The 12726-nt window shown below is 43.2% G+C and overlaps 1 protein-coding gene across 1 annotated transcript in view; it reads right to left on the reverse strand.

Moving 5' to 3' along the window:
- ano5a (anoctamin 5a) overlaps window positions 1–12726 on the reverse strand; it is a 41610-nt gene that overhangs the window by 13661 nt on the left and 15223 nt on the right. Inside the window, exons 3-7 of the mRNA XM_083654577.1 lie at window positions 4696–4803; window positions 3642–3710; window positions 2081–2368; window positions 433–552; window positions 89–204 (exon numbers count right to left, since the gene is read on the reverse strand). Of these exons, the coding sequence (XP_083510703.1) occupies window positions 89–204; window positions 433–552; window positions 2081–2368; window positions 3642–3710; window positions 4696–4803 (701 nt within the window). The remainder of the gene's footprint in view (window positions 1–88; window positions 205–432; window positions 553–2080; window positions 2369–3641; window positions 3711–4695; window positions 4804–12726) is intronic.

Genomic DNA, 12726 nt, shown 5'->3' on the forward strand with positions numbered 1-12726 from the left:
AAAACAACACAATTCTGGCTGTAAGTCCTTCTGCCAGGTTGATGTCTAAATGCACAAGAGAAATGAGTGATTTGTTTTGAGGTTCTACCTTATCAGGTTGAGCGGCTGCTCCTTGAAGAAGCATAAGAATTTGGCCCAGTATTTGTAGAGATCGTGTCTCTCACTTTCGCAGTTAACATCCTTCGACCTTATCCAGTATCTAGACTACACGCACACACACACACACACACACACACACACACACACACACACACACACTTTATTATTGTTATTTTATCATTACATTATTGCCATGTTATTCATCCTCACAATGCTACTACTGTACACCCAACACTGCCTCAAACAGCATTAGTGCTTGAGTGCACATTCCATTCTAGACCTCGTGGCATATTCCAGTGATAAAGGAGTGCTTATCGACCAAAAGAGCCTCACATCGTGCAGAGGGAAGGCAGACGTGTAGGTGCCATTGTTGAGCAGCCTCTTGATTCCCTTCTTGTCTTTATCCTCACACTCATTCCTGTAGTACGGACAGCGAGCCAGGATGTAGTAGACCTGCACAGACAGACAAACAGGATGTAGTAGACCTGCACAGACAGACAAACAGGATGTAGTAGACCTGCACAGACAGACAAACAGGATGTAGTAGACCTGCACAGACAGACAAACAGGATGTAGTAGACCTGCACAGACAGACAAACAGGATGTAGTAGACCTGCACAGACAGACAGGATGTAGTAGACCTGCACAGAAAGACAAACAGTCACATTCATTCCTGTAGTACGGACAGCAAGCCAGGATGTAGTAGACCTGCAGACAGACAAACAGGTTGTAGTAGACCTGCAGACAGACAAACAGGATGTAGTAGACCTGCAGACAGACAAACAGGATGTAGTAGACCTGCACAGACAGACAAACAGGATGTAGTAGACCTGCACAGACAGACAAACAGGATGTAGTAGACCTGCACAGACAGACAAACAGGATGTAGTAGACCTGCACAGACAGACAAACAGGATGTAGTAGACCTGCACAGACAGACAAACAGGATGTAGTAGACCTGCACAGACAGACAAACAGGATGTAGTAGACCTGCACAGACAGACAAACAGGATGTAGTAGAACTGCACAGACAGACAAACAGGATGTAGTAGACCTGCAGACAGACAAACAGGATGTAGTAGACCTGCAGACAGACAAACAGGATGTAGTAGACCTACAGACAGACAAACAGGATGTAGTAGACCTGCAGACAGACAAACAGGATGTAGTAGACCTGCAGACAGACAAACAGGATGTAGTAGACCTGCACAGACAGACAAACAGGATGTAGTAGACCTGCAGACAGACAAACAGGATGTAGTAGACCTGCACAGACAGACAAACAGGATGTAGTAGACCTGCACAGACAGACAAACAGGATGCAGTAGACCTGCACAGACAGACAAACAGGATGTAGTAGACCTGCACAGACAGACAAACAGGATGTAGTAGACGTGCTCAGACAGATAAACAGGATGTAGTAGACCTGCACAGACAGACAAACAGGATGTAGTAGACCTGCACAGACAGACAAACAGGATGTAATAGACCTGCACAGACAGACAAACAGGATGTAGTAGACCTGCACAGACAAACAGGATGTAGTAGACCTGCACAGACAGACAAACAGGATGCAGTAGACCTGCACAGACAGATAAACAGGATGTAGTAGACCTGCACAGACAGACAAACAGGATGTAGTAGACCTGCACAGACAGATAAACAGGATGTAGTAGACCTGCACAGACAGACAAACAGGAGGATGTACAGTAATGTTTTATTATGTTTAGTGGGGGGAACTACAGTCTGAATCTGAATTCAGAACAGTTTGGCAATAATGGACGTTAAAGTTCTCACATCCCATGGAGCAACGCTAATATAATCTTTTAAATGTGCACTTAAATCAGCATTTTCAAAAGCCACATGTATAGGCCTGCTTACAGAACTATATTATATTTAGAACAAACTCCGTTTTGTCCAGAATGTCAAGTGGGATCTTATCGTTTCAAGGACACAAATAAAGATAAGAAAGTGTTCTTACTATCCTGTTGCGAGTGGAGGGAGGGAAGAACGTCTCTTTGTCGTCGATGAGGAAGAAGTCGGACTTGCTCTTGTTGAAGGCAGCGGTAAAGTAGTCGTGCTCCTTGGGGTGCATGACGTGCTCGGGCAGACGGAAGGGGGTGGACAGCCAGTTCATGGGGATCTCCGTGTGGTTGGGGATGTCGTTGGCCTTGAAGGGCACCTTGATCTTCAGCACGTCTGCGTAGGTGGCCAGCACTTCCCACGGAGCGTGGATCTTCAGGAAATAAGTCTTCCCATCATCTGAGTCCTGATGAGAAGGAGAGTGAGGAAAGTGTTTAAGTACAATGGGTGTATAAGTGCGACAGAGCCATAACATAATAAACAACCGTCATTTAGTAATAAAGTAATATACTGTTGGTCAAGGTGTTTATCAGTTTCTATCTGAAACGGTAGGTAATTTATCATCTCTCTTGACTAGACAGCATATAGAGAGGAACTATGCCATTCCTTTTTTGCTGTGTCATGAAGATGCCTTGGCTCGGATTCATTGTTGTAACACTAAAAATGGCCACTGTCATTTTTCCCTTTGTGAAAAGAAGAAGTGGCCCAAAAACAGCCTAAAGTTTGCACCCCTATTACATGACTAGACATAATCCTATTACATGACTAGACATAATCATATTACATGACTAGACATAATCCTATTACATGACTAGACATAATCCTATTACATGATTAGACATAATCCTATTACATGACTAGACATAATCCTATTACATGATTAGACATAATCCTATTACATGACTAGACATTAGGGGTGTCACGATACACTCAGTTCACGATACGATACGTATCACGATACTGGGTTCACGATAACGATACGATACGATGCGATTTTAACAATATTTTTTTAAACTTGAATAATGACAATATATGACTGGAAAAGTAGTATTTTATTTGAAATGCACAAATACAAAACATGCTGTTGTGGGAAATTGTTATTACAATAACAACTAGAAAAAACATGAGATTGGAGATAAGGCTTATCTTGAAATAGAATGAGTTACACCGTCACTTAGATTTACTTTGAACTAAAAGGTTTCTCAGCAGTATAAATTCTCATTATGCATCTTCAGTTTTTCTTCAAACTCAAACAACAAGACTTTTCTTAGTCTATTTTTTATGCATCTTCAGTTTTTCCTGTCAAGTAAACAGTTTTGCCAGAAACTCAATTGAATGGTTTCTCTCCTGTATAACTTCTCATGTGTCTCTTCAGAGACTTGTTCAACTGAACTACTTTCCACACATTGAACTTCAACAAACAAAGACGTTTCTTTGTCTATTTTTGGAAAAAAAAAAAAAAAAAAAAAAAAATCCACGATATGAGATTTCATGTCAACGATACATATCGTGACGTTTTACTATCGCGAAATTTCGTGGGACGATATATTGTGACACCCCTACTAGACATAATCCGATCAGGAGCCAGGGGGTTCTTACGGGAGCCAGGGGGTTCTTACGGGAGCCAGGGGGTTCTTACAGGAGCCAGGGGGTTCTTACAGGAGCCAGGGGGTTCTTACCGATTTATGTTCCGTCTCCAGCTGCAGGCCCACGTTCTCCAGGTTGGCCTCAAACTCCCTCCTCCTCTCCTACAGAGCAACAAACGACAACCACCAGGTCGTCTATATAATAAATGAATACTCCCTTGACATTGCCTGATAGGATAATGTTATCATTTGCTGTATAACATATTTGGGTGACACACACAGGAAGTGTGGCCCCCCTGTTTGCTGGTCATCATATACTGTGGAAAGAATGAGTGAATTCCTGTTCAGGCCAGGAGTCTGTGGGTGTTGACTCACTGACCAGGCTGTTTCAGAGGGCGATACGGTATGTGGGTGTTGACTCACTGACCAGGCTGTTTCAGAGGGCGATACAGTATGTGGGTGTTGACTCACTGACCAGGCTGTTTCAGGGAAACGGCACCGACAAACCCAGCAGACTGCCCTCACAGCCGTACAGCAGTAACACCCAGGTGTCACGGCTAAGAGCCCAGTGTCAAAACACTAGGCCATTCACCACTCAACAGACTAGTGAGTGACCAGACCGTCCCACAAAAACGTGTCTGGCCAATGACTTTTTCTCCGTAGGCAAATACTCGACATCCACACAAATAAAGCTTATTTGCTTAAGTTAGTAGGTTCACATGTTCATCTCAATGTAGAAGTGACCTCAGAACATTCCTTGAGAGGATTACTGACACAAGCCGAGGATAAAGGTTTATCTAACTTTATCAGTGTTTGTGGTATTTGGGTATGCAGCTGTGTCACATGTGGTCATGTAGATATCCTGAAAGTACAGTTGTTACTCTCTTATAAATAGAATCTGCACAATGGAATTAACTTGAGCGGTTACTTCAATATAGCGTGGGGGAAAGTTGTGGGCAGGATAACTAACATTCAGTGTCACTTTCAGTTAGTAATAACTAATCTAGCACCATCACAAATACTGGAAAGAAAAATGCAACGAGAAATGCAACATCAGTTAAATCAAAGACATCTGCTAAAGGCCAGTGAAATAAGTAAATACCTGTATATGCTGCATACAGGTGGTCATCTATATGGCGTTTCTTACCTGTTTCCTCTCCCCGTCTTTATCGTCGACATACGACAGGACAAAATCAATTCTGCGCACTCCATCGCGGAAGAACACAGAGTCTTTGCTCTGCTGCTGTTTGTCAACCTACGAGGAGAAGGATGGGACAGAAGTCACAGCATGCACACTTTTTTTCTGATTTCACCCCCAATTTTCTCCCCAATTGTACTTGGCCAATTCCCCCCCTCCTCTGCTGCCCCGGTCGCCGCCGCCGCCCCCTCTGCCGATCTGGAGAGAGCCGTAGACTAGCACCATGCTTCCTCCATCACATGCTCAGTTGCCAGCTGGTTCTATTCACCTGACAGCGGGGAGCTTCACCGGCAGGACGTAGCATGTGGGAGGATCATGCTATTCCCACCAGTTCCCTTCCGCCCGGGAACAGGCGTCCCGACCGACCAGAGGAGGCGCTAGTGCAGCGACCAGGTGAGGACACATACCCTTAATCCGGCTTCCCACCCGCAGCGCAGACACCAGCCAATCGTGCCTGTATGGACGCCCGACCAAGCCGGAGGTAACACGGGGGCGCGAACCTGCGACCCTCGTGTTGGTAGGCAGGGAATCTAACACTATACTACCCGGATGCCCACAGCGTGCACACTTCTGAAACACACACAGATGTTCACAGCAGCTCAAGAGTGCTTGGATACATTCAGCACAGCACAGCAGAGCCAGAGCAGACTGTCAAACACGTGTCAGCGGCTGATGGTAAAACCCAAAGTTGTTGGTGAGCAATGGTTACAATATCCACAACAAAGTATCCACTGCAAACACAGGCTGGCACGGCATGCAGATAACAGGACATCTGATGGGGCTAAACGTTGGTTGTTGCATTGATCTGGAGAAGTATAGGTTCAAGAAGGAATCCAGAGCATTTCCAGTAGAAAGCCTATCAAGTTGTCTCACTGAGTGAAATCCAGGGTGGATGTCCAGAGTCCCCTGATCATCTCTGGCAGGAAATGGGTTTATTACACACCAGCTCAGATTATATCTGTCACAGCAACAACAACAACAACAACAACAACAACAACAACAACAACAACTGACAAATGGGCAAGAATGCCAGAGCAGCAAGACAATATAATGACAGATAATCAGAGATCACACTATTAGGGATTAGAAAACCAGCAGCCATATTCGGGTCAACCCTGCTACCCTGTACTCAGTTTGTCTATGCTTCTCCGGAATCCATGTTGGGAAACCTGTGTTTATCATCGGTTAGCAATAGCATTCATCCCGACTCCAGGCACGTGTAGCAGCTAATGCCGTCCCTTAGTGGCTGTCTCTGCAGCAGCGGCTAAAGGGAAACACTGCGAATGCTCTAGGGAGAAAGGGAAGACATGACATGCTTGCTGTCATTGCTGCTTCAGCTGTTCAGAAAGCTATAAATACCGATGGCACCATGTACCACAATATCTTGATTTACTTCACTACAGACGCTACCTAGACCGGACTGCACTTAGCAGAACATAAACCCACACTCGACCACATGTACACAGTACTATGCCTAGTACTGGACTGGACTGGTTCCCACAGAGTTTTGCCTGTCCTGCAGCACGGCACTGTGGGGGGAAGGGAGGAAAAGAAGAGCACTTTACCTCCATGGCCCAACTCCTTTTATGGCTATGATGCATCAGCAGCGTACAAAAAGGACACCCGGCCCATCTGATGGAGCGAGATTGCCTCTCTCCAGGGAGCGTGGTGAAGCCCTGAACAGTAACACGCTGCTGCTCTCACTCTCACTCCCCTGCTCTCCCAGCCAGAGAGACCCATCCAGTTCCCTCAGCCCGCAGCACAACAAGCCCTCACTCGCTCAGACATCCAGATCAGAGAGAGAGGGAAGAGAAAAGGAGGCCCCTAAGGATGACATCAGCACACCGGCACAGTAGCAAAAAGCCCATGCCAGCAGCCAGCTGATGTACAGTAAGAGCACAGCATCACAGGAGGGGCGGTGACATCGCTATCTCAACAAACTGTATATTATTCAGAAAAGGTTCCTAAGAATCATCTCACATTCCAACAGACATCTACTCCACTTTTTTAAAAATATTCTTTATTACCCATTCATAAACTCAATATTCTTCAAACATGCTTATTCATCCACAAGTTTACTTACAGAAAGCAAGATCTTCCTGACACTTTTCGAAATTTCTTTACTGTACATTCACTTCAGACATACATTCATATCACACAAGGCACAGCAATAATAACCTCTATTTACCTTTCACCCGAACATCAAGTCATCAACACAACATTTCTTATAGAGGCCCCATCATGCTCTGGACTGAATTAAGTCTTCAACTCCGATCCATAGCTTCTCACTCACTCTTTAAAAATCATCATCTTAAAAAGCATCTTATCCATACATGAACCATCCAACCATCAATCCAACTCCCTCTCTGCCCTTGCCATTGTCACGTTCTTTGTTTTTCTTTTGCCTTCTTTTGTGTGCCCTCCTCTGATCTGTGTATATTGTCTCCTTATTCCTCCATCTGCAACGCTCTGCTTTGTACCTTGTCTCCTTATTTATCTGCACAAGTCATTGTGTTAGCCTGGGGATGTCAATAGACTCATTTTCTGTTAGCCTATAGAGGGTATGCACACCCACTGGAACACGCCCCCTCAATCAGGAATGAGTGTCAAAATGAGTGTCAAATTCCTTCCTGAGCAGCAGGTGTCAGTTATCTAGGCTGATTACTGCATTCAAGCTCAGTCTTGCTGTGACTCAGTGGGCGTGACCCCACAGTGACTTCTGCCTCTGTGACATCACATGCATACCCTCTATTGTAACTTTGTAATTTTGTTGATATGATTACTTTTGATATTATTATGATTGTACGATTATGATTGTTGATAGGGGTGGAACTCCGTACAAGCCCTGTGGGCTTCGTTCCCTCCTTGCACTGTTTTAGTGTGTGCTAAATAAATAAAAAATAAATAAAATAAACTGTACAACACTAGACTCCAGGCAGAGAGCGAGCAGCCTGGAGCAGGCCCTGAAGCATGGTTTTTTTCATATTTTAGGACAGGACTAAATGTCAGAAGGATTGCAGGTCAAAGGTTAACTGACCATATTCAGGAATCTGGCCTCCTTAACCGATAAGGCAGAACCCCAATATGACAAGGTGAGCAGATTACCAGTGAGTGATTACTCACTCGTAATCAATACAACAACCTTGAGGTCTCACAACACCTGCATACGTACAAAGTGCAAAGAGGGGCTGTAGTACCACTAATAAATACAGGTGAATTGTCTCAGACGTGTTGCTCAGTTTATCCACTGTACAGAGAAAGGCAGAAGTAGTGTACATAAAACAACTGACTCTCATAAAGCAACTGACTGGCAGCTTGACATTCTGGCTCTACCACCCTGACCTGGTTACATTCTGGCTCTACCACCCTGACCTGGTTCCTGCCGTGCCAACTTGGACAGGCGTCCGTGTCCACGTGTACAGCCTTTTTATAGTTTTCTCATCCAAAACTATGCAGGTTCTAACCATGGGTTACCTCCCCAGAGTAGATCAGACCATGTTGATCATGGCAGGGTGGCTGCTTTCTTCAACTGGGACGTCGCTCCAGAAACTCTCTAATTTGCCATAATTACAGATTAGCCATATGGAATCCCTGCGTCTACTGGAACCCGGCCCTCCTCCGTTGAACTGGAAGAGGCCACAGAGGCCTCTATACATTTACCAACTAACCCCTAACTATTGGGTGTGTATACATACTTCTTTCATCTGAATGAAGGAGGGTAAATGTAGAACATGGTACATAAGATAAGTACCCTACTAGTTTTGGTGAGGGGGGTTCTTTAAAATAATGACTTTGAAGGTGTTTCTTCTGGGAAGAAGGAGTTAGGCACATGTTTCATAAACATTTTGAAGCCGGTCGCACATAATGTACTGTATAGTATTGTGCTCAGGAAAGATGACTGAATGTAATTGCTTTTTCCATTAACTATATATATATATATATATATATATATATACATGTATATGTATATATATATATATATATATATATATATATATATATATATATATATATATATATACACACATATATATATACATACATATACATATATATTGTATATCTTATCCAATCTTATTCTATTGATATATGTAACTTGGCTGAAGTGAAATAAAGATTCAAGTTATACAAATAAATACGACAAAATATACTTTGAACAGTAACAGGAAAGATGGGAGAAGTTTCAGGTTGTAGTCATCAGGCTTTAGTTGGAGGGAGCTAGAAATGGTCCAAAATTTCGAGCTTGCAGTTCTTTTTTTTTTATTGAAAATGAAAAGCTGTGAAATTGTTTGGTTGGTTGCACTCTTTGTTAAAATGGGTTAAAAGCTGCTGAACAAAACCACATTTTAGAAGAAGGAGGAACCCTGTATGGTTTGGTTCCCCACAGTAAAGTTCCATCCTGTCATGAGCACAGGGCAGGGCCATGATTACAATATACAGACTGTACGTACACACGCGCGCGCGCGCACACACACACACGCACACACACACACACACACACACACACACACACACACACACACACACACCCCTAAGTAAATGACAACAACTAAAGTGTGTGCGTGTACAGGTGCATTTTCTAATGATGTTTTGACACTAGCAGGTTTGTGTGTGTTCTCGTCAGTGAAGCAGACGGTTATCACAGGTGTGAACAAAGCAAAGTGAAAGAGCCTTTTCCATTTGTAATGAAGAGCTCTCAGGATGCATCAACACACATCTCATGCCAGCGTGTTTCCACCACTCAGTCCCTGCAGTAAAGCATGCTTTCCACAAGCCACCAACAGCTCTCTAACGGTCTGTGCATTGATTTTTCAAATCTATATCAAGCCCAACCTTTACTCTCTGAATAACTAACGCCGCTGATGGAGAAAGTCCGTATTGAACAGGCCTTTCTCGTGAAGGACATAACGTTACGGTCAAGGCATGAAGGCATATGCGTAAGGCAGCATCACATCACATCACAAAGCCTGTTTTACCATGCCATACCCTGCATGGTACCATGCCATACCCTGGAGCGATACTTCAGGAATAGTGCCCGCTTTCTCCCGAGCTGTGGAGGAAGCGAGCGGACAGACAGTGTGAGGGAAGGCCTAAGAACACGTCGTCAAGACATCATAAGCCGAACACTGCAATGGTAACCTCTCACAGCTTCAAGGCCAAACACGTCAATAGCACTTTGAGTATCTTGAAGCACTTTGAGTAGAAAGGCGCTATATAAATGCAATCAATTATTTATTTTTATTATTATTATTATTATTATTATTATTATTATTATTATTATTAATAACACAAACAAGAGACAAACAAGAGGGGATGAATCAGACCGTCAAACACGCAACACATTCATCGAGTTTAGAGCTTGAGGCCACGGTGGTTATGCTAATAGATTATGACCAAGGGGTATTTTATAAAACTCAGAAAACCGCTATTAGCAGGGGTGTCCAAACCTTTTGGAATGGGGGCCAGATTAGATCATGTGAAAATGTCGGGGGGCCAGGTGCTTCTCGCATCATATGGGTTATACAATTTTTTTTTAATCAAAAATCACATACAAATGTACTCTAACGATTTTGTTTACCATCTGAAAACATTAGTTCTGCCTGTGCTGTTCCTACTTGGTTCCTGTACAAACTGTATGGTAGTGCTGTCATCGTTAGGTGAAGGGGGAAAAAATGCAAATTGAACTTGCTTGATTAACCAATATTGTGTAGAGGGCCACATAATAGTATATTTTGAGAGACAAGCCGATCGGGCCACTTAAAATCTGTCCGCGGGCCGCAATTGGACTTTGGACATGCCTGCGCTATAGGGTAAAAATTAAGAAGCTGCCAAGACAGTGAGGGCGCATCTCATCTGGCTCACGACAACGTAAGGGTTTGAGCGTGGAGATTGTGTGACACGACACAAAACACACAGACACTGACACAGCAGCATGCACCGGTGCCCCCCGGCCCGGTGTTCTTACCCCAGTCAAAGTGCTGATGCGCTCGACTGTGTTGGGGTCAGACTGTGGGTAGTCACTGAGCTCAGAGGGGGCCAGGGAGGCCAGGCTGCCGCTGAGCGACTCACAGGAATCAACACAAACATCAGGGCTTAAAGGGGACTTGAATATGGCGTGAAAGGAGCAGAAGAGAAAGGGACGTTAGGGTCATCTATCTCCCAGCCTCTCCTCTACCCAGCATCTAGGCCGTGAGCCAGGGCCCCACATTTGGAAGAAAAGATGTGATAGCAATGCGGTGAGGTGCCCTTGAGCAAGGCCCCTAATCCCAACCGCTCCAGTGGAGCTGCTCAGTGGCCAGCAGATCAGACTGTGGTTGTACTGGTCAGCTTCCAGGTATGAATGTGTGTGTGAATGTGAACAGGGCGCTCCTGAAAAAGAGAGCATTGCTCTCAGAGAGACTCCCCCTGTATAAATAAAGGTAAAAAAAAAAAAAAAAAAAAAAAAAAAATGCAGCAGTTGCATCCAAATGTGTGCCATCACCCATCTTATAACACTAATGGGCTACATGCACAACTCCACTACTTCCTGAAATTAGTCCAGCTTCTTTATTTCCTGTCATCACTATTGGATGAACTGATTAATGTCAGGTGTGCTGCAATCACAACAATGATCAGGCACACGTGATTAATCAGTTCATCCAATAGTGTAGGACAGGAAATAAAGAAGCTGTACTCATTTCAGGAAGTAAAGAAGTTGTGCATGTAGTGTATTGGTATATTTTTCAGGCCTCCTGCCCGAAATGACATCCCCCAAATGAATCATGATAGCTCCTGGACCATAAGGCCTACATGCATGTTTCTGGTCTCCTCTGATAGGTAACAAGCTAAGCAATATGAATCCAGTGTAAGTCAAACTACATCTATTACCATTCCAGAGTAAAAGGAGATACAATGAAGGGGAAAATTATGTTTTTATCCTCGCCTGGTACATAATCTACATTTAAAAGGCAATATCAAGATCCCATGGATAATAATGCAACTGAATGTGTTCTGAAAAGGAAAGCCATAGAAACCATTACTGATAGCTGGTGAGAATACCTGTACGTGAAAATGGCCAAGTAGAAGATCTGTCTCAGAAGCATTCTCCATCATTCTTCAAAAACAATCAAAACAGCTCGCACACTGCAGGGCTCCGTTTCCAGTGGTTATGTTTAGCATCAAAAAAGAAGTGACGTTTTGAGCGTCAAGCTCTTCATCAGACTGAAGAGTCAGATTGTGAGACGCCATCTTAAATGCACACATGAAAGTCATCACATGATGCAATCATGTGGGATAAGTTACACCTGTGATTACATGGCAAAGAATGAAAGGTCAATAGAACGTCAATAGTAGGGCTGTCCTTTTTGAATAGTCCAATCATCATTCATCATTCAATTCAATAGTTGAATAGTCCAATCATCAGTGGAGAGAACCGTGAGTTGACGGAGATTCCTCAAGTCGAGCAGTCGTTTTGTTTTGTTTTTTCATTAAATTTCATTTGTTCATTTATTCTTGTTTAGATTTATTGACAGTAGGCCTAACAGTTTTTGAGAAATAGGCTAAAGAACTGTACAGCCTAGGCATTGGAGGTGTCATTTCAAAGCAGCGGCAATGTCTTATTTTACACCGTTTCATTTGTTTATTCATATAGGCTCCATGTTTTAATGTTTAAAAGGTGAAATAAAAGATTATGCTATAATTCAAAATCTTGCATGATCATATACAGTCTCTTATCGATTTTTAAATGCTCAAAATATGTCCCCATCACTCTGTTGCATTGACTGTTAATGTGGTCGAAATAATGACTGAAGATATTCTATATATTTTGTATATATATATATATATATATATATATATATATATATATATATATATATATATAGAGAGAGAGAATAGTCTAGTCGAATATTCATATTGGACAGTCGAATTCTATTTGACTGGCAGAATTCTGAGTCAAGGACAACCCTAGTCAATAGAAGAACTAATTGCATCCACATAGAT

Source organism: Poromitra crassiceps, assembly GCF_964638095.1.
Source record: "Poromitra crassiceps genome assembly, chromosome: 18".
Taxonomy (NCBI): Eukaryota; Metazoa; Chordata; class Actinopteri; order Beryciformes; family Melamphaidae; genus Poromitra; species Poromitra crassiceps.